General features: G+C 42.7%; 1 protein-coding gene across 1 annotated transcript in view; it reads left to right on the top strand.

Annotated features, from left to right (window-relative positions):
• Positions 1-6,801: 6,801 nt before the first annotated feature.
• CDH17 (cadherin 17) overlaps positions 6,802-24,650 on the top strand; it is a 28,589-nt gene continuing 10,740 nt past the window's right edge. The window contains exons 1-12 of the mRNA XM_086742481.1: positions 6,802-6,874; positions 9,569-9,667; positions 10,320-10,457; positions 11,973-12,111; positions 13,304-13,462; positions 14,757-14,956; positions 16,682-16,813; positions 17,682-17,832; positions 18,549-18,764; positions 20,787-20,863; positions 22,319-22,510; positions 23,676-23,920. Of these exons, the coding sequence (XP_086598607.1) occupies positions 6,830-6,874; positions 9,569-9,667; positions 10,320-10,457; positions 11,973-12,111; positions 13,304-13,462; positions 14,757-14,956; positions 16,682-16,813; positions 17,682-17,832; positions 18,549-18,764; positions 20,787-20,863; positions 22,319-22,510; positions 23,676-23,920 (1,793 nt within the window). The 5' untranslated portion in view covers positions 6,802-6,829. The remainder of the gene's footprint in view (positions 6,875-9,568; positions 9,668-10,319; positions 10,458-11,972; positions 12,112-13,303; positions 13,463-14,756; positions 14,957-16,681; positions 16,814-17,681; positions 17,833-18,548; positions 18,765-20,786; positions 20,864-22,318; positions 22,511-23,675; positions 23,921-24,650) is intronic.

The following is a 24,650-nucleotide window of genomic DNA, read 5'->3' as shown; positions in this document are numbered from 1 at the left end:
CTGGTGGGGATTTATTGAACTGCAATGCGAGCTGAGAACAAGGTACCACACGGGTGAAGAGCTGCCAGAGCAGATGGCTAGGCTGAGATGCATCAGTGGCTGGGAGAATTTAATCAGTATAATGGACATGGAGTCCTCCAAGGATAGTCAAACGAAAATGCTGGAATCATAGAGCAGCAACAGCAGGGAAGGAGCAGGTAGCTCATCTGAGCTGCTGGTGCTGTTACCTGCTCCTCCAGATAAGCATTAAAAATCTGGCCAAGAATTAAGGTTAACAGGCCCAAACTGAGTATCAAGTTCTGGGAAGAGGGATGATTCAGGTAAGACTTTCCCCATCCAAGGCAAAGACATTCAAGGGCCAGATCTCCTGGGTAGGGAATAGGTGGTGTAGCTTCATTGACCCTGGCCATCAAGCATCAGTACTGTGAACTGCTGGATACATCTGCTTATCCTTGTTGTACTCCTGTTGGCTAGGCCAGCAAGAATGGTTTAAATGAGGATCAAAGGGGGCTGCTGGTGAAGACCCACAGTACAAAAATTATGCAGGGAACTTGGTGAACCGTTGGTGTCATGCTTTATTCCTATCCCAACACATGCCTACATTGTTCATCCCCTTATCCCCTTTACAATGGTGCCTCTTGTTTTTGACAATTGCTCACAAATCTATGTCCATCTGATCTTCTTGGTTTGTGCTTTTTGTCCAAGTTCCCTCTCCCCAACACCACACATTGTGTCATTGTATAAATGCAAATTATCTCAACATGAACAGGAGTATAACCAGGAGAAAGGACAAGGCTATTAAAATAGAGTGAGAGATGTAAAAGGAAGGTCTGAAGAACATCATAAATTCAAGTAATATGGGGCCCTGTATCACTCGATATCTCCTCAAGATTATGAGAACCACAGGGATTTGGTTGAATAATTTGAGACTGGACTGTTTGAATGGAAGGGTAAAGTGCTTAAAAAAAAAAAAATTCTACCAGGATAAAAAGTGAAATGTTGATGGAGATTAATACATTTATTTTGAAGTGCAAAGCACAGGAGATAGCGCTGATGTAAGTGTCTGGTAATTATACCATGATGAGAATCCACAGTCCTTGCAAAAATGAAAGAGGAAAAAGGAAAAAAAAATTACAATGGACTTGAAAAAAGTAGATTTCTATAAAATAAGATTATTGATAAGAAGAATTTCACAGGAAACAAACCAAAGAAAAGCATTAGCAAGAATGACCAGGTCTCAATATAATGAAATGAAGGGCATAATATGTCCCAATGCAGGAGTAGTATTAGGAAGGGTGATAAGAATAACTTTGTTAAATAAGAGTTCTTCAGTGTCCTCAAACTCACAAAGGAAACACAAAGGGAGTCACAAGTAGGTTACACCACTAAAGGTGAGTATAGAGCATATGCAAATACAGACAAAATCAGAATTATGGAAGTGCAACTACCAATGCAATGAAGATAACACAAAAATACTTCGTAAGCGCATTGGTAAGAATTGCATTGCTCCAGAAATACTGTTTGTGAAAACCTGTCCTCAGCAGCACTGGAGAGTGTCACCTGGGAGAATCTGGGGCACAGCTCATCAGCAAAGGCGGAGAGTGGCTGCGCAGCGTCCAGAGGACAACAATGTGAATGAGCAGATGTCTGGAAGTACCGCAATGGATTACCTATGGAGACTAGGAGTGGCCATTATTTGCATTTTTTACAATCAAGGAGGTTACAAGTGTAGCTGACTCTGCCTCAGGAGAAGTAAAGGAACTAGATAACAAAAAACTTGAGTTTCTTTTAAGCATTATTTTTCTATGCTTCTTTTTCCTCCACTGGTGCTAGCTCACTTTGACACATATTGATGATGTTGTGCAATTATCATGCCCTGAGAGATCTATAAAAAATATTTTCAAACAAGCAGAAAGAGAAAGAAGCTGAGGCCAGGGAGGTCCCGTTAGTTTTGCAAACTGAAGAGGTACATGAAGAGACATCAGGTGAATCGAAACAAAGGGAAAAAGTAAAGAGAGAGAAAAAATTAGAGAGGAGCAAGAGAGAAATGGCAAAGTTGATAAATGGGAAGAGTGAAAAGGATGTGACTAATGATACAAGAAGAGTTGTTTCTGGAAAAACTGACTCGTTGAACAATGATTCACAGAGTAAACACCTGGACGTTTGCCTTCTTTTCATCAGATTTACTCAGAGAAACAGCTGGCTCAAGGCACCAGTCTCACTGCTGAGTTTCTTCTTGTGATTTTATCTGTGGCACCATGTTATGACTGTTGTAAAGCTTTAAGTGCTTCTGGACTTTGTAATGTGTTTGACATGGGAGATTTTTTTTTTTTTCTGTGTGATTACAACCTGTAAGCAGTTGCTCTGTGGCTGGGAAATTATTTCAGCCAGAGAAAGACAGGAGGGTTGAGCAGACTCACCTCTTCCAGTGACTTAAAGAAATATAGGCATTCAGTTAAGCCTATAGGTACCTTAAATTTGTATTTCAAGTGCATCACTGCACTTCCTAATAACTGAACTTCCAAGCAGAGACTCTAGCATTCGAAAGACAAAAGCCTAACTTGTTTATGAGTGTCTAAGTTCTGACATCACAACTTGAGTAATTGTCACATACAGATGAACTGAAAAAGATCTTATGAATTTGTTTATGTGAATTTATTATTGCAGTATGAATTCTGGCTGTTGTGAAATTTATACTTCATGCTGAAAGTACTTCTCATTCATATCCAACTAGTACACAATTAAACTGCATCTAAGTCACTTAAAGTCAACGTATTTCCAAGAAAGTTAATTTCCTTCCTCCTTATTATATTTACTTTGAAATCATTAACAATGGGTTCTAATGCTTTAATAGAAACTGCTGTTTCCGAGCTGCGCTCTAAAGATAACTCAGTGCTAGCAGGCGGCTTTGAGAAAGTCTGAATCATTCTGAGTGCATGAGCAAATGGAGAACAGTTGTGTTTGAAAGTATGCTGGAAGCATGGTCTAGAGGTTTTTTCTTGGAGAGACAAATGCTGATTTCGAGGGGAAAGTGGAATTTGAAGCACAAACAGAAAACTCACCTTTCCCAGGACTGTACACCTTTCAGCTGTAATTGATGGTAAACCCTTCTTTCTTTGGATGAAATATAGTTAATGCACTGCACAAATAATATAATAATGTTCAAGAGCAATCTAACATATTGAGGAAATTGAAAGCAGAAGTTAGGACCAGGATGAAAAGTAACATTTCATGAGAGAATAAAATAAGCCTGTTCAAAACTTTTGAAATAAGCACAATATTAAAAAGTGAGTTAGCAGAAAGCATAACTTTTTAAGGATTATGATTTTTTTGGAAACTTCCGTTTTTTTCCAAATATATGTTGTTTATTATTTATTTTACCTTAGTCCTTTACAGTCCAATTGATTTCAGTTCCCCTTACTACAGGTGCTATAATGCAGAGACGAGCAGGGACTGGTTTTCTTGAAAGGCTGAAAACCCAAACAGACATGAAAGATGACACAGGAGGGAAAGGAATTATTACATCCATTATGAGAGGAGTATCTGGAAATGGGAAAATAGAGTGATTTTTGCAAAGTTGCCCAAAGTAAATTTGTTGCATAGCTCAGACAGAATTTGAACCTTCTGAGTTGACGACGGATGAGTTATTCTCATAACTAGGCTGCGTCCTTCCCATGCACAGATCTGCTGTGACAAGTCACCTTTATATCCAAATTATTGTCTTCTGAATGAGAATTATCCCTGTGACTAGACAAGTAGCAAAGATGATCTCCACACCTCCTTTCCACCTCCTCTCCTCCAGAAAGGACAACTTTCCCCCTGCAGCTCCGACCCATGCCCGACGTGTTCATTCTCAGCCCCACTAAAAAAAAAAAAAAAAAAAAACAACAACTGAATTCAGAAAGAAAATCCCAAAAGACATAAAAATACAGAAGGCTGTAAACTATGTCAGAGCGACATTACTTCCTTACATGGCTGCCGTTTCATACCACACCTAGTCATTAAGAATCAATAATTCTCCATGCTGTTAATGTTTGAGCCGCTGAACCTCTGGGGTGAGTCTGAGGAACTATAAACTGTGTGGAGAAGCAGGGACGGACACTACCAACCTGCACAAAGGTGATTCCCACAGCGGAAAGAAGGAAGCATTTTCAGAGCAAAATAAGCTTTTTTTTTTTGTTACAGGTAAGGGACAATTGAACTGTCATTTCATGGAAAGATTTTAAAAGCTGAAGCAAGGCTTTTGCTGAAGGCTTTTCTGGCAGCATTAGGAACTCAGCTGTCCTTGTAAAATGGATGACTGCTGTGCTAAGGCTTAGTCTGGTTTGTATTTGATTTGGATCAATTTCCTCTGTTTTCTCTTTACTGAATTCCAACAACTGAGATCAATCATTTAAAGAAAATCAACTTTTTTTTTTTTTCATGGAATCAAATACTTGTGATTGTTACTGATCTTTAACCTCCGGGAATATTCTTTGTTCTTTGAATGTCTGTTATTGAAAGCCACTGGGATATTTGTATGTTGGTTATCCTAGAGATTTCTGTTCAGGCAGAGGAACTATAAGGGATTATTAGGGATATAGCACTGAGATGAAACAAAGAAATGGAGGGGAAAATATGGCTCCAGTCTTCAGCCAGATCTCAGGCTGCTTTTAGTTAAGCTGATCCTATTCTAATCCTGAAGCTGTCTACTGTTGAAAACTTTTGTATGCATTTATATACACTGAAACTCTATTCTGAGTGACAGAGGAGCATCTATTTTGGGGCTTTGGTCCTTGGCAGTGCGATGCTTCACGAGGCATGGTAGCAGCTTCTAGGCAAAAATGAATGTTTGAGGGCTGATCAAGCCACTCATCCTGGCCTTGCAACAAGCACCACAAATGACACGACGTTAGGGAATCATATTTATATTCTAAGATAAGGGAATGTTGAAGGCACTTATCCTGCAAACCCGTAACCTACAAACCAGCTGTATTTCCAGTATTGCATTTTGTTGTTGGATCTGGAGAGAGAAACCTGCCTGAGATACCGTGCAGTTGAACAGCCACATGAAGGAGTGCATTTTCCAGCATTTTCTGTCCCCTGCACTAAGGCTGGATATGTCCCTTCCTTAAACTTTCTCCTCACCATTGTAGGTCATGCTCCTCCTCTTTCCCCTGAATCCATACTATGGTATCCCTGGACCACCCCATACCCTTTTTCCTCACCTCTTGCTGCCCCTCCCCCCCTACCCCCCCAGCACTTTTAGCTCTGTACGGCACATACAGCCGTGTCTCCCCCAAACCATACAGGCCGCTGGGCACACACGGCAGCCTCACCCTCAGGGAGGGCATGCCTTTGGGTCTTCTGTCCCACCTGCCACCCCAAATTAGTACAAAATTCATTTTTGAAGTTCCCACCCTGCTATTAAGTGTGGCTGATACTGGCCAACATATTCAGAAGAGACCAGGAGGAGGAGACCAGGAGAGGCTGTTGGACAGACGGAGGAACTGAATGAATTTCCGTTGACTATCTCACGGAAATATGAGCAATGGTCTTTGTTGAAAGTGTCTTCCCAGGAGGTTCAAAGTATCTTCTGTATCCCTCTGTCCTGCCTGTGCCAGGCACCATCTCCTCTGGGCAGTGAGGGGCCAACTCGGCAGGCATCATTGCCTGGTGGCTACAGGGCGTTCACCTTCAGCCCTTGTTTCCTGACAAGTTTAATGATTTTCCTGATCAATTCTGTTTTCAAAGGAGTGTTATTTTCTTTTCTTCCAGTGCCCATACAGATATCTCTAGGCCAAGGAAAGAACTTAGTAATTTCAAAGGGTGTAATTGCACACACAGTAAGACCTTGCTCAGAATGGGACTTGCAAGATAAAGACCTGTGATAGGTCCTAAAATGAGTGCTGGAGAAAACAGCAGTGGGGACAGTAATTTCTGTATTTCCAGGTCCTCTTTTTGGTCAGCCATTGAGGAAAGAAAAGGCGGGCAGGGAGGAAAGGTATGATGGGAAGCCCAAGCAGGAAGGTATCTGGCGGGAGCTGTGCCTCCACACTGTCTTCTTCACCTTGGGAGCCTCCACAGGATTGTGGTGGCTGAAGGATACTTGTAGACGTGAGCAACACTCGTCCTTTTTGTTAACATCTAGAATCAGTGAGAAAGCAGTATTAAGTTTCTGAGGAGCCTATCTAGCTTCCAGGAGGATGTAACACAGGTCATGGCAGTGTGCTCTCACATTTTAATTTTTTTTTAAATTGGAGGCAGACAGTGCTCCTTAGACTTGGAAATTTTGTTTCCAGTAGCCATGTTATTTTAAGAGGTGCAGACACCTCTGGCTTCCCCTGCCTCTGCAAGCTGCACTGAACAGTGGCTTTTTTTGTAACCAGAAAACAGAGGCCTCAGGATGGTCCCTGGAAGACCTGCATCTTCTTGTGGTTATAGTGTTTCCTGTGAAAGTGTTGTTGCCTTTAGTAAAGCAGAAATGAAAATGAGGTTTAAGTGACATAGAATCATTGCAACTGCAAGGTTGCATGGCTTGAATTTTTCTGCCAATTTCAAACCTCTGCCAGCTGCTTGAGGTTCTCCCAGCATGCGGCACCTCCTGCACCACTGGAAACAGACTTGATAGGCACAACCTTCCTGGCCATCCTGGCAATGCCAGCTGTCTCGCATCCCACGGGCAGAGCTGCATGTGGTCCTTCAGAGCTTACTCCTCGGCTGCTCTCTCCCTACAGCTTCGGGAGAGCTTAGCTGTAGCCTTTATTCGCAAACAGATTGGGCCAACTCTACGGGGTTAAAGTGACTATCACCTCTTCTTCGCAGGAGCTGAAGCAAAGCATATTGCAGTATGTTTAAGCTGTGTGGACTTCAATTTCTGCTTGTCATTCCCTTGGTGAGTTACAGCTTTTTCCTTCGTTTATCTGGGAGCAAACGGCAAAGGTTGCCTGTCAGCCTCTGAGCTCTAACCCGCGGGGCGTCCCAGCCTGCAGGGCAGGCTGGCGGTGTGTGCCAACAAAGCGGCTGTGGGAGTGCAGCCCCATGGCCAAAAGTTAAGATGACATGTCAATCATCAGGAAAAAAAAAAACTAAAAAACCAATTTGATTCTTCTAGTTTCTCCTTAGATATTACTTTTTCCAATAAGTGGATATCATGCTAGAAAAGATTCAAAAATACTGCAACAAATCATCAAACAGTGAAGACATCTGTATCATGTGTTCATGTGTGTTATAATCCACTCATGTGCTGACACAATAAATATATTATAAGACATATAATGGCACATAGTTTAAACCATGCATATTAATTATTTATCCTCAGTATTCCACCTATATGAATCCCTTTTCAGAGGATTTTCTGGAACTGCAATGTATTTTGTATCTATTAAATTCAATAGATTTACTGATGTCTGTAAAGGCTACAGTGGTGACTTCTACTTTACAACTGAAATTAACAGAAAAGATTTAAAAATTAGTCAAATTCAAGTCTACCAAAAAAAAAAAAAATCCTCAGAATATGGAGACCCTGGAGGTGGTGTTGATATACAGGAGGGAGTACCTCCTTTTTCCTTCCCGTTTCAAGAGCTGCTGCCTGTGGCAGCGCTGACCCCCGTGCAGCCACTCTGCAGCCATTACAGGCGTCTTCAAAAGGGATGCCAGCCAGATACGGGCCAAGGAGAAAGCCCTATTTCCCCTTCAGGCCCCTGAGTAGTGATTCATGCTGTAGATATACGTTTGAAAATATTTATGGTTCAAATAAAGTAATTTTAATCGACAGGAAGAGATATCTCTTCCTTGCCTCACAGCCTGCACTTTGAACCCGTTGAGTTTTATGGCATCAGCCTTTGTTCCTCCACAGTGAGGAACACGACCAAGAAAAACCCCTCCACAAAATGGCCCTGGGTTAAACCTCCAGGAGCCGGGTTGTGCCCACCAGTGTGATGTGGAAACAGCTGTAGCAGGTCAGATCCGGGGTCCTGCTATCATGTCCCTGGCAGAGGCCAGCAGTCAGCATTTAGCAATAATAGTAAAGGGTAGCTGAAAATACTCTTTCCTGGTGTGTGTACCTATTACATGGCTTTTTTTTTTAAAAAAATCTTTTTCTACTATCACTAGCATTCACTAAGATCTGTCCTCCTCCTTCCCCACTTCTCACAATATTCCAGTTTTCCTTTTGCAGAAAGAGTCACAAACCCTTGCAGGCAAGGAGGGCAGCATCTCTGGCTATTATTAGGCAGAATCTGGCGTAATTCAAGCATCACTGCTGACACACACACACACAGAGCAGTGCTTTAGGGTAGATTGTGCTGAACTTAGCTATGTTTTTGTCATAGCCAGAATTAAGTTTTCCCTTGGTAATACGTAAGCTGTGTTTTTCTGTGAAAGGCCGAATAGCTGTCCCAGCAGCAACAGGACCAAATCCAGGGGAAAAGTCATGCAGCAGAGAACATGCACTCCCGAAGCCCAACTCCATGGGGTGATGGGCAGGGTGGCAATGGCACTGTGAATCTATAAAGCAGAATAAAGTCATTTTTGCACCAGAAGAAAGGGAATTCTAGCTGTGATGGAGCCCTAATTCTGGCAGGCAACTCCTCAGCATTGGGACGACAGGGAGAGAAGAGCAGACATTCAGGGGAGTTTGGTCTTGCCTTTGAGGAAACAGGTAGATTATCTGAACTGTAGGCTGAATTTTCTTGTGTGCAAGGGCTGCTTTAGGAGGTTACTTTTTGCTTTGCTTATTTTGTTTGAAACAGCCTTGAAACATTAGGGTAGAAGCATGTCTGGAGGTCTTTGGACACTAGGGAAAGGGTGGTTATAAAACTCATGTAAAACTCACTAAAAATTTGCCAGAAAAAACACCATGAGAAGGCATTGCCAGCATTAGGAAGAAAGCAGAGGCTGAGACAGATTTGCACGGCATTTTCGCCACGAGGTAGAAGCCAAAGATCAGCAGGACATGTTTGCCCTGGCAACTCACATGCAACTGATGTGAAGGCACCAGGCTCAAGCAGCTTGCCCAAATGGCTGTGGCACTAAGGATGGTGGGGTAGGGGACCTGAGGAGGTCCAACTTTTTCCCTTGCAAAAAAGATTTGAATTTAGTGAGGAAATTACAAGGGGTGCAGCCTCAGTTCCTCCTCATCCCTAGATGTGCCGTTTGGTCTCCTGACACACTGGTGGCCACAGGACGGTATGTGTTCTGGCTGGGATGTGGCTGATCCTACTGGGGACACAGAGGTGATGCAGAAATGCTTTTATGAACTTCCTCTTGCTCTCAGTCTCTATTCAGCTCTTTGGTGCTTCTGTTTGCTCTTGAAGGTAGATCAAATCTTATTTAATTATGTAGTGGTTATAAAAGGGCAGGGCTTAAACGTTTGTTTTCAAGTTAATTAATAAATAACACTACTTTTAAAAACAAATGTGCACTAAAGAACCCAGAGGTGCTCAGTACAAACCAGCAAGAGCCTCCTCCATCATATTACAGCAACATAACTTACAAGAGGCTCAGTGATGGAGAGCTGCTGTTCATGCATGGTGACAGCAGACATCCCTCAGCTGCTTTCCTCCATACCTTTCTCTCTCTCTCATAGGTTATGTGCCAGAATTTGGGGCACCTGGATGTAACTGGGCCTCTGAAGGACATGAATTTCTCTATTCCAGAAGGAGGGGGAGTGCGTTTCATTTACCAGGTAATTGAGTATCTCTCAGTATCCATTCTGGTCAAAACCCCCATAGTTTGCACACACTGACCTCACAGGCAGTGTTGCCATCTGTGCTGGTGGGAAGAATAATCCCCCGAGAGCATCTGAAATTAACTTTGACTTCCTCTATCTGGATTTCAAGAGTTTACATGCTAAAAACAGGAGAAAACTCCTTCTCTCAAACACATTTTAAGACAATATCCTAAGATAGAGATTAATAAAATCAGCATTCCTAGAGAATGGGTTTCCATGTAACTTGTGTCATCATTTTCCTTCAGCTCTGAGGTTTTGTTTCCAAAGCTACAACCACAGAAGGACAGATCCAGCTCCCAGACAAATGGAGAATGTGTGTCATTTTTTTCCATTCCCGTGCTCAAAGCCCTGTCCTAAGCAGACGTTTGCTTTGGAAAGAAACCACAGTTGGGATTTCCTGCAGCATTCAGGAAACAATGTGAAAACTCTTCTGTTGAAGATCAGAAAAGAGTAGATTTGTTTGAGCAGACTCTTAGAATATCATTCCCTCAGCCAAGCACACTGTTGGCAATAGCTTTTAAAAGACACAAAAGCATGAAATTGTTTTGATTATGGAGAAAATGCTGAAAAAAAGGATGATTTTCCCTCTGATTTTTTCCCATTCTAGTTCACATTGGAGCCACCTGCTGTGAGTTTCAGAGCAACTGGTGAAAAAGATGGAATAATTGACATTGCATCGAGGACAGGCATCCTGTATCTCAATGGGTCTCTAGACTGGGAGACCAAAGCGGTGCACAGGCTGCAGGTAAAGAATCAATGAAAGATAGGAAGGGGGGATTATTCATATTCACCTTTTTTTTATAAACTTGAAATTAACAGAAAACTGTTGAAATTTCAAATTCTTTCATCTATGTTTACTGATAGCTTTTAAATTTCTAATATTGAGCTTTGCTGAAAGACATATGGTTTTATGCACAAGAAAAATGCTCCTTAGCACAGGAAGGTTATGCTGAGAAAACAAAAATTACCCTAATGCCAACCCCAATTCTTTAATTCTCCTAATACAAGGAGGACACTGAAAGTGAAATCTGGCCTCATGAATGAGATTCACTTATTATCCCTGAAGACTGATAGGGTGAATTCCATGCCTGGAATGGCAAAATAAACTATTGCAATCTACTTAGGAAGATTATAATCTATTTAGTGACAAATTATGTGAATAAATGACATTTAGACACCGAGGCACAGATCTAACCTCCGTTAGGTAACAGCAGAAAGCTGTTTGGCAGATGTCAGAGGCTATTAGAGGAAAGAGCACCGTGTGCTTGTCCAGCTGTTATACCCTTTTTGTAAGGATCTCATCATAAACACTGTTGGGAGTGGGACAGGGGGTAGGCAATCTTTTGGTCTCAGTGTAGCCTTGTGCTCCTATTCTGTGTCAAAAATTGTATTGTCTTTTTCTGAGGCACTAGCAACTGAGAAAGAGGTGATCATGAGAGGATCAGCATCTGAATGGACAAAGTACATGATGATGTTTTAAATAGCCATAGCTCTCTTCGTAAAGTCTAGCATTTCAGGTGTAATGGTTTCGTGTTCTCAGCTCTAAAGCACCCTTGGTTTGGCATTAGAGAGGACAATTTTCTAGCCCCAAAAGTTATTAACCCTAAACATGGGAATCCTTTACAAACAAGAAGTGATGACAGAACTGAAAAATGATACTTGATTAGGCATAAATAATCATGATTTGATCTACTATGTGCAAACAAAAGAAAGTCTGTCAGACATAATATATACTTGGTGCTTTAAAGTTGAAGAAGGCTGAAAAATAAGAAGTCATATTGTTTGGAACAAAAATGTAATCAGAACTAAGAATTACATTTTCTTTATGCACCCTTGGGTGAGTCTGTTTCTCTGGTTGCTATTTACAATAGCACACTTGAGTCCGCTATATCATGTTAGGTTTTCTACTTGTTCTTTAGAAAGTATCTACTTCTATTTAAAGAAAAGCATGAAGTCTAAAGTGTGCAAGAATATAAGTGGTCTGCTGAGACTGGAAGTGAGAAATTGCCTTCTGAAAAGTGTAATCAAAAGCAAGAGTAGGTTATTTTGTTTTGTAGGCATTATATACTGTGGTGAATTATTGTCAGTGTGCTACGTTGGTAAATTTGTCTTTGTAGATGGAGCCACTCAGTGATGGCTCTCACCATATCTGCTTCACAGTAATAATGACTTGGTGTTTGACATCCTGATGTTCATTTCTGTCTTTTAATTTATCTACATGAAAATATTTCTTTACTGTTCCTTCTTTTTCTAAATCAAGGTGGAAAGTCTGGATGAAGAGGGAAATATAGTGAACGGTCCATACGCTGTTACAATATATGTGGAGGATATCAATGACAACCCACCAGAATTTGACCAGATAAAGTACACTGGAATAGTGAGGCAGAACTCCCGTCCAGGTAATCGTTGTAATAATCAAATATTATAGTTAGTAGGAAGCTAGGTAGATTAGTTAATCAGGAAGATAAAGTAGGTACTACACTTTGACAAGCTGAAAAAAGACCAGTTTTCCTTCCCACAAGATTGTATAAAAGAAGGATACGAGCATGCATAACATGATGAAAGGGCAAAGAGGTGACCACTACGTGGTGTAAAGGCATCAGTGAGATCAGAAATATTTCATAGTACTTGTTGCTTTGCAAGTATCACTTAAGAAGCAAATATTGCTGCCCTCTCCATTATACTGAAAAAAAAACCCCTATACTAGAAGGAATTTAAAGTTTAAAGGTTGCCAAAGACTATACAGAAAGAAAATGCTAAGAATATGTATGTTTTTGCACATCAGTGAAATAAAATGCCAGTTTAGATACAGGGTATGTGTTTACTGCGACTGATACTTCTCAGAATGTGGGCTGACCCATTCAGGAGAGAGTCTTAGGTTATGGATTGCAGTGCTCCACTCCAGAAATCAGGAAAGTATCAAAGAGCAGTTTGAGACTTACAACTTGGAAATGAAACAAAGAACTCACATAGCAGTTATCACTGCGGCTACAGACTCCAGAAAAAACTTTCGCTAAAGAGTAGGCATATAAAGCTCCATGGGGTCAGAAAACCATTCTGCAGGATTTTGGTGTATTCTCCAACTGCATTCAAGTTAAAAAGATTTTAAATGTTGTATTGGTGATCAAAAGCCAAAAATTAATTTACGTTACCATGCATTTAAATACTTTTTTTTTCACTGTATGTTTGCTCTTTTAATTATAATTGTGTCACAGCTGCAGGGCATTTTTCTCAAGCTGCTTTGTATTGAACTGATTTGTACAAGGACTGCAAAGTGGCCTTAAAGAGACACCAGTGCATTACGTTCCTGATGCAGGCATTCTTAGGTAGCAGATAGCTCTCCGAGTTTGGTCTGTCACCTTCTTCATCAACTGGTCTTCACAGATATTTTGAACCTACTAAGCAGAGCTGGTGGATGGTACGCAGTCAATACAACCTCCACACACAAGTACGACTTACCATGAGATATGCATTACGAAACAATGGCAGCTCACCATAAGCTGCTTGTCTGGCTTGAGAGCGCTGCTTGAATGGACTGTGTGTTGAGGTTTCAATCTCCTCTTACCACTGTTTCTTCTCTAATCTGAACAGGCAAGCCCTTCATGTTTGTCCATGCTACTGACCGTGATGATCCTACAACTCCCCATGCTCAGCTGACATATAGCATTCTCCATCATTTTCCAAACCCTTATGCAGAAATGCTTTTCCAGATCAATAATGTAACTGGAGCGATCTCACCGAGTAAGATGGGTATGTAAAAAAATTCTTGTTTGTCAAAAAGCAAGCCCTTGCGGCCCAGAAGGCCAACCGCATCCTGGGCTGCATCAAGAGGAGCATGGCCAGCAGGTCGAGGGAGGTGATTCTCCCCCTCTACTCTGCCCTGGTGAGACCCCACCTGAGTACTGTGTCCAGTTCTGGAGCCCCCAACACAAGAAGGACATGGACCAGTTGGAGAAGGTCCAGAGGAGGGCCACGAAGATGATAAAAGGGCTGGAGCACCTCTCTTATGAGGACAGGCTGAGAGAGTTGGGGCTGTTCAGCCTGGAGAAGAGGAGGCTCCAGGGAGACCTGATAGCGGTCTTCCAGTCCCTCAAGGGGGCCTACAAGAAAGATGGGGAAAGGCTGTTTAGTAGGGCCTGTTGCGAGAGGATGAGAGGTAATGGTTTTAAAATAGAGGGGGATAGATTTAGACTAGAAATTAGGAAAAAAATTTTTACAATGCGAGTTATAGAACACTGGAACAGGTTGCCCAGAAAGGTGGTGGAGGCCCCATCCCTAGAAACGTTCAAGGCCAGGCTGGATGAGGCTCTGAGCAACCTGATCTAGTCAGGGATGTCCCTGCTCCTTGCAGGGGGGTTGGACTAGATGACCTTTGAAGGTCCCTTCCAACCCTAACCATTCTATGATTCTAAGAGTTCTTGGGCATACCTAGGAACAAAACAACGACACAGTTCTGATGTAAAATTATGAATAATGGAGTCAATGGGACATACTCTACAGAGGCCCTGGTTTTGGGAAACTTTTTGTCCCTTCAAATTCAAGGGAAGTTAGTAGAAATGGAGACTGGGATCTAAAAGTACATCGAGAAGAGAGGTAGATCCTTTGGCCATCAGGACTGTGCTGAGTCATATCTTGGGATTAATTCTCTTCCCTGAAATCTAAAAAACCAACAGCAGTAACATGAAAAAAAGCAGAGAAAACTCAGCCAACCACTCAGCCAACCCAACTAAACTGCAATGATTTAAAAACCCTGTCTCTTCTGCTGGGCTGAACAAGTGCCTAACAGGAGTGAGGGCTGTTCAGTGATTCATCTGCACAACATGAGACCACAGCAATGAGGTCTCATACGATTACATCTACATGATGCTGTGCTGTATCGTTCAGAGAAGCCAGAGGAAATGGCTTGCAGATTGGGCACAGAGGCCCATCTAAGGAGTGATCCTGGAGCAGACAGAGAAGCATGGTGCATGTAGAAGGCAATAGGCAGATGAACCATGTCCACAGCCTCTGCTTCATTTCACTTGGCTCTTTGCTTTGTCTCTAGGCTCTTATTACTTAGATCCTCAAAAGCAGGACACTTTCACGCTCGTTGTCACCGTGAGGGACATGGCAGGGATGACAATGAATGCTTTCACGAGCAGCGCTGATGTGATCATCACTGTGAAGGAGAGCCTGTGGAAAGCTCCCCCCACCATCCGCATCCAAGAAAATTCAACCCAGGTCCACCCTGTCAACATTAGCCAGGTAGAGCCATTGGCTGCGCTCCTTGCACCTCTCCTCGATGGCACAGAGTCGTTTTCTCCCAGCTGACTGTGAGGGTGCCCCCACTGTATTCAACACCAGGCTCTTCAGAAGGACTTTGGCACCTCCCAGTTATTTTTTATATAGTATCCTTTGGAAATTATCCTTAGTGCAAGTCTCATTAACTTATTGTTAGTATGAAAGTTAATGCTTTGAAGGTGACTGAGATACAGTCAATACAAACATTAAAGGGACTGGACTTTGCCCTTCAGTTTGGAGAGGCTGTTAGCACCATCTGTGTGTGAGAATATCCCAGAGACAGAGAAAACACTTGGTGAATTTTGTTGCAGTGTAATGACTGGAAGAAAAAAAGATGCTTTACAAGGCTTTTTGGCACAATATGAAAGATAAAGCTCTTGAGATACCCTAAAGGAGCTCCCACACAAACATGTGGCAATTGGGTGCCTCTGCGGAGCTGCTGCTCTTCTCTCCCAGTGGGTTTCTTCAAGCACTTTCAGCCTCAGTTAACACCACAGGCCCTCCAGGCTTTGGACAAACCAAAAGCTAACCTGTTAAAGGTTATTTTGAAGTTGGCTTCTTCCATCCGCAGAAGGGCCTGGCAGAAGACCAGCTCCACTGCTACTCTGCTGTGGGCAGTCCCTCGCACTCAGGGACATCTGCTGTGACCAGTTTTGTGTGACATAGCACACCTACTATATCAAAGTACCTAAGAAGGGCTGAAATGCCCTCCTTCAGCATCCTGCATTCCCACAGTCATCTTTTCACAGGGCAAACACAAAATATTTTGCTGATAGCTGCAGACTGATAGCAATATATACATCAGTAAATATTAACTAACAGGCCAGCAGCCTTTCAGAAATGTTTGTCTTTGAAAAATGCCTTGGCACTGACACTCCCAATGCCGTCATCCCTCGGACATGGCAGGATTCCTCAGATCCTGTTTGCACGAGTAACTGACTTGATGCTGTTCCCACTGGCCTCAAGTGACAGCCCGAGGAAGTCCAGAGTGAAAGCAGGTGGAAGAAAAACTAACATGCAACGATGTTCCCGTTTTGGGTTCACTTGCATATAAATTTCATGTGGCAGCCAACGAAAAGTTGATTCTGCCTAAGGGAAGATGAAATGCAGTTGCTGCTATATAATGTAAAACATAAACAGTAATACTGACTGCTTCATTAATTTGGCAGTCTGTTTACTGCATTTCATTTTAAATCTGAAGCACCCCACTAAAGATCCTTCATCACAGGCTGTGATGCACCTAAAGAGCACGCACACACACGTGCAGACAGATACTGGATATTTCTTTTGTTGTTCTGTATCTCTGAATTAGATAAACCAAAGCAAGAGGCAAGAATAGACAGTGTAAGGAGATGGAATAAATTAGTGTCAAGACATTCAAATACATATAATGCTTTCCTCTCACTGTTTAGCTCCACACCTCAAAACTCTTCCATAAAAAAGGTGTCATAGCCCATCTGGACAGACGGAGAAACTGAGGTAAAGTAGCTTCACTACAACAATTCAGAGAGCAGAGGTGGATTATCAGTCTGGTTTTCTGCAGCTTGTCCCAAAAGCCTGCCAAACTGTTAATTTTCTGGTCTGTAAAACTAACAGGAATGCAATCTGTTTGTGGTCCAGAAATGATCCCTGTTAAATCTCAGTCTACACTTCTGACTTCCTATCCTGACTTATTTTTTCTGGTTTTAGGTGCAGTCAAATGAGCCAGATGTAATTTATGACCTTTTTGAAAAAGAAAAACTCCCCAGGCTCCCATTTTCCATTGATCAGAATGGGGTTATTTATGTGACCAAACCATTGGACAGGGAAGAAGAGGATACTGTAAGTAAACACATAAAACCTCACCGATGGGAGAGACCATAGCAGGAAGCTAATTATTGGTGTCAGAGTAAATATGAGAAAGCTCGAAACCTCACTAGAAAGGATAAAGGGGGAAAAAAAGAAATTAAAAACTGTTTCTTCTCATTTCTGTTTGGGAATTACTTGATAGATAGGAAAGCGCATTCACCTACTACACAGCCTTCATTTTGGTACCCCACAACATTTCTCCATGGGTCTGGCAGTAGCAATCCCTGCCCACAGCAAGTGTATGATGTACAACACGGATCAACCATGGCAGGATTGTAAGTGCGTGAGCAAGAGGTAGGCAGTGGCATCTGTAGAGGACAGGAGATTTAGATGTCTCAGATCTGCTTCAGATCCCAGGGACCTCAGGGATCTCTCCACAGCAGAAGCAGAATTTAACTTGCAGTTGCAACTGTAAAGTTACCCTGAAGCTCCCCGTAGGGGAGTCTTTTAGACAGAAAACCCTCTGTCCTCTTTGTTCTTGGAGGAAATTTGGGCACAGAACAGTCCAGAGATCAGATATACTGGAGGAATCCTATCTCTGTATGTGACAGATGGATTTGCAAAGTGACAAAAATGAGATATTCCTGCTTTTTCTTTTGAATTTTTACGAGAGCAAGTTCACAGTGCAGTGAAGTATTTAGGACTTAAATTCTTTTGAGAACTCAGACGTCAGGCACTAAGGGGTGATGGAAGAGTTCTAAATTAAACAGAGTGGAAATACTGAGCAAATATATGAGGGGATATTTCATTTGCATGAAACACTCACGTAGTTACACATTTAAATGCAAAATATTGTCACAGTAGACATTCAACACATCTAATCTCTATATTCTTATTGCAGTATATTTTCTTTGTGGTCACAAAAGATAACCAGGGAGAACTGGTGGACAAGCCTCTGCGCATTCATGTCATTGTGGAAGACATTAATGACAATCCCCCTGTGTGCCAACAGGCTCTCACTGTAATTGAAGTTCAAGAAAATGAAGGTGGAGGTAAGAAAACAGCTTCTACTAATTTATACACATCATTCTAGTCTTGTAAGTATTTCCTGTGGGGTGAAAATAAAGCTACAAATTCTGATCTCATAGAGTAAAATGTAGCTCTCCTAGAGAAATATTTTCCTGTGCAAATAGCCCTGTTGTTTTCACTTTAATTATTCATGTGGAAGGGATTTTAATAATCTGAGAAGGACAAACCTAAGACCCCTGCTTAAAAAATGCTGTTCCATTTAAAATATAAAATTGCATTTTCCTGCAACCGTGATTTTGAATGACTTCTTAGAACATAAAAAGAAAACCACTGCTTTTATTACTAATACAAGAAACACTGCTGCAAAAGTGGCATGGGCCCATTTTCCCTCATCCAGACATTCCTCCGGCATAACGCCTTTTGACTTCTATGGGCTGTTATCGAAATCTGACCTTAAGGCTTCATATCAGGTTTTTTTTTTGTTTCAAGGCTGAAGTGTCTGTTGTTACAGTCACTTCTGATCAAAACACGTAGCCCAGTCCTTTTGGACAGCCTCCAGCCCAGAACAGATGGTTGGGATGCTAAAGGAAAAACTCCCGAAAGTCAAAAGTTTGTGTTCATTACAGTGTTTTCCACGCAATTGTATTTTTATTGCATTGGTATCACCGTTGTCAGTGTGTACCTCTGTGGAGGAACAGAACCACTGCATTATCTGACTCCGATCTCTCCTCTGCCACAGGAAGTAATATTGGCACACTGTTTGCTACGGACATGGATGAGCAGGACACCCTTAACTCTCGTCTGCGGTTCAAAATCGAAAGTCAGGTTCCCGCTGTTCCTGCAAGTAATCTGTTCTTTATTCAGCAAGACACTGGGATTTTGCAGTTAACGAGCCGCTCGTTAAACAAGCGCATTGCATCCAACTATACCTTGAAGGTGCTAGTGACAGATGCAGGTACGTAATGCCTGCTGTTATACATCAGAATAATTTTGTTCACATTGGCATCCCCAGTGCTCGACGTCCAAGGGACGAGAGGAGACCTAGAGGATTCACTGGAAGCAGCAGCAGCCTTGGGAGCTGACTTGCTCTGGCATTGTACCGCCTTGTTCTCGAGATGCAGAGAGGTTAATGATGATTCACAATGCAAGTATGGAAGGAAACCAGCTCTAGGGCACAATGTGGATAAACTGGGAAGCTTGTTAACAAGTACTCCAGAAAAGATTTCCTTACACACGGGAAAATAAATTAAGAGATCATGGTTGTGGTTTACCCCAAAATCTTTCAAAGGGACTTACTGAAAAAAAATCAAGAAATCAAACACAGCTGCTCAGAGAGTCCAGACAATGTGTTTTGAAAGATTAAGAGCTGAAATTAATCTTAAAAAAGAATCTTGTCCTTTATGTAAGTTCCCAGGAGTCCTCTGTGTTTCACTGAATGGAAAGGAAATCAAACTTCACAGTAAAGCTTAACGCTTTGTGCTGCAGTCCAAAATCAGGCAAAACTTGTGGATGGGGGAACTGTCATGTAAAGAAAGCAGTGTGACCTGTCTGTAAATCAAATAGCGTCACTTAGACAGATGATATGAAAACCTTGCAGGGGGAGAAGCTGGTGATTTGTTCTGGATGCTTACCTGAATACCTTCCAAACAGTTTTGTTTAGAATATTCCTTAACTTTCAGCTCATGAATACGTCTGTAAAACACTAAAATCCAGCTGCATATGAATAGGACATGATCAGACAGAGCATGCTTTTAAAATCATAAACCCCCATTGCTATGGGTGCCCCTGCTCAGGTAGCACTTAGATTTACATAGATCTGAAGTTTTAGTCTGACTGTAACAAAAATGAGAGTGCTGCCTGATGGCCCACCAAGAGCACAAAGTAGTATAAGAACCCAGGGCTTTCTTTTTGACATGCAAAAGTGATATTGAGAAAGCTAACATAATTCATAGCTATCATCATCCTGGTAAAGGGATACGGTTAAAAAAAGTGAGAGAAATGAAATGGAACAGGATGAGAGTGAGGTTCTCACTGACTACAAGATATATATAAGGCCAAGTGCAAGGTCCTGCACATGGGTCAGGACAAACCCAGGCACAAATACAGGCTGGGCAGAGAATGGATTGAGAGCAGCCCTGAGGAGAAGGACTTGGGGATATTGATTGATGAGAAGCTCAACATGAGCTGGAAATATGCGCTTGCAGCCCAGAAAGCCAACTGCATCGTGGGCTGCATCAAAAGAAGTGTGGCCAGCAGGTTGAGGGAGGTGATTCTGCCCCTCTACTCTGCTCTTGTGAGTAGAGAGAGAGAGAGAACCTGGAGTTCTGTGTCCAGCTCTGGAGACCTCAACATAAGAAGGACATGGACCCAGAGGAGGGCCACAAAGATGATCAGAGGGCTGGAGCACCTCTCCTTTGAGGACAGGCTGAGAGAGTTGGGGCTGTTCAGCCTGGAGAAGAGAAGGGTCCAGGGAGACCTTAGAGCAGCCTTCCAGTACCTCAAGGGGGCCTACAGGAAAGCTGGAGAGGGACTTTTGACAAGGGCATGTAGTGACAGGATGAGGGGTAATGGTTTTAAACTAGAAGGAAATAGATTCAGACTTGATATAAGGAAAAAAAAATTTACGATGAGGGTGGTGAAACACTGGAACAGGTTTCCCAGAAAAGTTGTGGATGCCCCATCCCTGAAAGTGTTCAAGGCCAGGCTGGATGGGGCTTTGAGTGGCCTAGTCTAGTGGAAGGTGTCTCTGCTTATGTCAGGGGGGTTGAAACTAGATGATCTTTAAGGTCCTTTCCAATGTAAACTGTTCTATGATTCTACGATCGTGTATTGGAGATTAAGTGCTTCTTATAACCGCAGGGCTTTGCTTGGATTGAGTAATTTAGCAGTACTGACTTGCTCATAGGGAATTGTTTTGGAGGTAAGTTATTTTCAGCAGAAGGATTGCCATGATGACGTTTGTTCTCTTTCCATGCAGTATTCCAAACAATATGTGATGTGCAAATACATGTCATCGACATAAATGATCAGATTCCCATCTTTGAAAAATCAGATGTGAGTATTCTTAACATCATTTTTTGATGTCCCAATAACATTTGACAAGTGTTTGAGCATATATTCAATGTCTATAGAATGTCAATGGGAAACCAACCATTTACAGAACAAGTGACAGAGTAATCCACTAGTGAAAATAGAGGCAAGATATTGCTGCAAACCTGCATATGAGGTCTATTTAGACAGTAGACAGTGGGACTGACTCATAGTTAATTCTGAAATATAAGGGAATTTGCTCAGTGGAAAGCTATGTGTACAGAGAGAAGTGATTGTACTAAAGCAGTTTATTCCAGAAATGTAAGTTCTGGAGGGAAAAGAGGAAGAAAAGGCTTTAAAATTAATTAAAATAGCTAAATGGAAAAAAGCTGACATCTCCCAAGTTCCCTTCCAAACACGGTATTAATGTATCCGGAAAAGCCAGAAGGTGAATGGAAATCAAAGGCTGTATTTCTTTAACCACAAACAGTGGTCCAGTGATCCGTGCTCAAATGCATACATGCTGACCCTTCCTTCAAGAATGGGCATCAGACTCTTGCCTCTTCCTCTGGTGGAGGTGCTGGCATTTGGCAGAGAGATCTGCAGATGTTCTGTGACTTCTCCCCAAGCCTCCCTGCAGACACTGTAGTGGCTGGAGTGTCTATGTTTAGGTATCTAAGCTCCCACCATACTTGTAGGCAATGTATAGTAGGCTCAGGAGACCTGTCTGGCGCATCAGGTGTAGCTGTCCTCTTGGGGAAGCTGTGTTGGTTTTTGGGCTTTGCTGACTGCATTGCCAAGCTCTCTGTTGGTGACAATGGGAGCTTAGACACATGCAGTCTAAATGTCGATATAGCAGGCTGTTGACTTTGTCACCTCAAGGTTTCAGTCCAGGACCTGGTCTCAGGATGAGACTGCTGGGTCAGGGCACACATCAAACAGAGTAAGTGGAGCTGGGCTGCTAATGTGGCAACTGCCTATGGTGCATGGAGCAATTAAACATTTGTCAGTCAGCGGCTAGTGCTCACTGGGCACAGAGGAGCTGTATTGTCCCCGCTGCTGTGAGCGCTGCATGAACGTGGAGTGGTTTCAGCAGGGGAGGTACCTATTTGGGACTGTTGCTGTTCCAGTAGATCACCCATTGACAGAGAGCCTGTCACCTTTGACAAATGTATGGCTAATAAGGGGGACATAGCCACCTTGCAGAGGCTCTAATGCCCATCTTGCAGCTCAGGGTTCCCCTGGGCAGCGAGGTATCTCACCTGTACTGCTGCAGGGCACATCACTAATGCTTTTGCAGATCTCTCTAACCTGGTTACGTCTCTGCTGTGAAGGGCACCCACCACTTCCCTCCCTCACATGGCTGCTGTGGCTTAAAATACATCCATGTTTGTGGGTCGCAAGCTTGTTGTAGTGCTCAAGTTTTTATCTGCTGATGGTGCTCGATGTGTTGTGTTTCAATGATCTCTCTCTCCTCAGTATCACAATGTGACTGTTGCAGAAAGTCTCCCAGTAGGAACAGTGTTATTAGAAATTCAAGCTACCGATGGAGACGAGCCTGCCACAGGGAGCTCCTACATCGTCTACCAAGTGAAGGAAGGAGATCCAAACAACACATTCATCATAGAGACAGATTCTGAGACAAACCGAGGTTTCGTCAGGATTAACAAGGTGAATAGATGGGTTTATTCTTCTCTTTTATATATCTTTATATATTTGTCAAAAACAGTAACTGCCCTGGTGATGACTTGCAGAGGAGGGAGTTGGCTGGCAGTGGAGTGAGGACACCCTAAGGATGGTGCAGACTGCAGGAGGCTCCAGTCTTGGGCTCAGGCACTGTGCCTGCACAGTGCTCAGGCACACCTATCCTCCTGCCTTTGCTGTCGCCTACCCACCCACTGCCACTGGCAGCTCCCTCCACTGGCTCTGCTGATGGCCCCTTCTCCAGCAGAGCAGGGTTTGGACAATGAAATAGGTCTTTATGCACCATACAGAACAAATAAAAAAAAAAAAGGCATTATATGAGTGATTTTGCAGTAGCAGATCCTCCTCCCTGCTGGTGCTCTGGGCCATTGGTGGCTTTTGCAATGTGAGCTGCAAGTGAGACCTGCATGTTTCAATGTCAGCATGGAAAGGCAGTTTGTTCCTGACGAGGCTAATGTTAACTGAGACATAGCCAAGGTCAGCGCGTGCAGTAGGTGATACATCTCATGTTGAGTGCTGGAGACAGGAATATAAGGAACACTTTCTGCTGCATTCATGAATTTCAATAGCAAAAGTGCTCTCCCTTTGAAATTAACCTTCTCAAAGGTACTTGAACAATGAGTCCAGAAAACCTATCATTCATTTTCCAAGGAGTGGCGTGTTGTTTGCATCCAGCTCATCTGCTGCTGGCCAGGCCAAGGCCAGGCAGATGCAGCATTTGGTGGACCATCTTCAGGCTCAACTTGAACTCCTCCTCCAAGGAGGCAATTGTGAGAAACTGCGGTGCAACAACCCTTGCATGACTTTTGTCATGCAGAGGTCATCCGAGGCCTTCTCATACAGAGCTATAAATACTATTGCTGTAAACAGGATATGGTTATTAAACTTAGTCAGGCAGGTGGCAACATTATTAGGAAATACAGTTCCTGAGAAGGCCTCCAAATGGGCACATGGTTTCATTTAAATTGACCGTTCCCAGTGTCATCTTACTCCTGACAGCTTTCCTTTATTTCGTCTGTATCTGGGATGTAATCTCCTCCTTGAGAACAGGGGGATTTTGTGTGTTCCCATGGGAGCTCCCCACAGCAGTGGGGACACTTAAACATCTTTTTTTTTTTTCTAATTTATCCAGCCTCTTGATTTTGAAACAGCTCCAGTGTACAACCTGGTGATCAATGCCACAAACCCCGAACCGTTGGTGTCAGGCGTGCAGTACAACTCAAGCTCCCTTACTTTGTTTAAAGTTTTTGTAACAAATGTGGATGAGCCACCTGTTTTCCACAACACCGTTTACAAGGCAGAAGTGTCTGAAGATGTTCCTGTCAATACCCTGGTCGTGACAGTGGAGGCCTATGATCCTGAGGGGGATACTGTACGGTAAAAAAGAGTGACCGTGATTTATTTATTGAATTCAGGATTTAGAAAATTTTTCTAAGAGAAGTACAAGGAAAACAAGCCCAATATTTGGCATGCAAGAAAAGATTTTTTTTTACGCCAGTCTCATCTCCTCGTAAAAAGTGGAGGTGTGGTGGGGTGGTGGCCAGTAACCCACCTGCAGCAGACTGCTGGGCAGTGCTTTTTTAACCAGCTTTCTCTCTGTCCTGTGACAAAAATCAGCCCATGGGGTGCTTGAACTAGGAAACCAAAAGGGAAGAAGGCTGTGTCTCCAGGAAAAAGGCAGAGCTGCTCTGGAAATAACAGGGTTTCCATATCCATAATGCCTTTGCCAAATAAATGAAGCATATACTGCATACTCCTAGGAACCAGTAGGACAATAGCTACTTCTCATGTCACACAGGAAACCACCCAGGGTTTTTTCTACACCAAAACACACAACTTGTTTTGAAGTGATTGACAATTAATTAATTTTCTTTTCCAACTGCCAAAGATGACATGCCTGCTTCCACTGTGGATGCAAAGCTTTATGCATGACAACTCCTATACTTGTGAGTGGGATGCAAAACCTCAATCTGGCTCCTTCAGTAGCCCGACACCACGTTGCATGGTCGAGCCACCTTGAGTCTCTGCCACCTCACGGATCTATGCACAGTGCTATGTTGCATGGTGTAAATATACCTCACACAGCAGAGTCAGATAGAAAAATTAT

The sequence above is a fragment of the Chlamydotis macqueenii genome, chromosome 2 (genome assembly GCF_036417535.1).
Source record: "Chlamydotis macqueenii isolate bChlMac1 chromosome 2, bChlMac1.mat, whole genome shotgun sequence".
Taxonomy (NCBI): Eukaryota; Metazoa; Chordata; class Aves; order Otidiformes; family Otididae; genus Chlamydotis; species Chlamydotis macqueenii.
The sequence above is the reverse complement of the archived record's forward strand: the minus strand, read 5'-3'. Positions and strand labels throughout refer to the sequence as shown.